Below are 736 nucleotides of genomic sequence, written 5' to 3'. Positions count from 1 at the left end.
CCACATAGCACCTCCTTCCCTCGCTTCCTTTACCTGGTAGATGATCCTGGATTTCCATTCCTCCGTGGTTCTGGCATCTGCAGCCCCAAGGAGAATCAGACTGAAGAACACAACAGCCGGCAACATGTTCCCAGCGTGATCCCGTACCCCCTGAAGTTGGTCAACAAGTGGCGTTGGAATCATCGTTATCGTGCTATTTATTATCCCTGCCGGTGATGGGGCCTAAAACGTATACCACATCAATTTTATCCCCCAAGGAATATTGTTTTTGTGTTTGATAATGTGTTATGAGTGGCTTATTATGTGTAAGGTCGGACTGTTGATGATTCATTTTATTTCAGTCAGTGATGTTTTCTTCACAAAGCGGTTAATTAACAGGAAATTAACAAAGAGCCCTGACTTGAAGTTGTGTACCTTGTGAATGGAGAGAGTTACCACTCTTTACTATCGGTTAATTATCACATATATAAAAAAAAACACACAAGGCAACACAACACAAGCAAGCAGAATACAACACAACACAATGTTACACAATGCGATGCTATGCTATGCTATGCAACACAACACAGTGTAACGCAATGTAACCCATGAAGCAATACTGTAGGACGACACAAATGTAATGCTACACAGCACTGCACTGCACCAGACCATACAAAGCATAGACTAGACTAGGCTACACTACCCTACACTACACTATGCTACACTGAACTACACTGCACTAAGCAATAGCCGAGAG

General features: G+C 42.8%; 1 protein-coding gene across 1 annotated transcript in view; it reads right to left on the bottom strand.

Moving 5' to 3' along the window:
* LOC143275379 (uncharacterized) overlaps positions 1-160 on the bottom strand; it is a 16,024-nt gene extending 15,864 nt beyond the window's left edge. Inside the window, exon 1 of the mRNA XM_076579450.1 lies at positions 34-160. Coding sequence (XP_076435565.1) covers positions 34-126 — 93 coding nt within the window. The 5' untranslated portion in view covers positions 127-160. The remainder of the gene's footprint in view (positions 1-33) is intronic.
* Positions 161-736: the final 576 nt, after the last annotated feature.

Source organism: Babylonia areolata, chromosome 2, assembly GCF_041734735.1.
Source record: "Babylonia areolata isolate BAREFJ2019XMU chromosome 2, ASM4173473v1, whole genome shotgun sequence".
Taxonomy (NCBI): Eukaryota; Metazoa; Mollusca; class Gastropoda; order Neogastropoda; family Buccinidae; genus Babylonia; species Babylonia areolata.
This window is presented reverse-complemented; position numbering and strand designations above follow the sequence as displayed.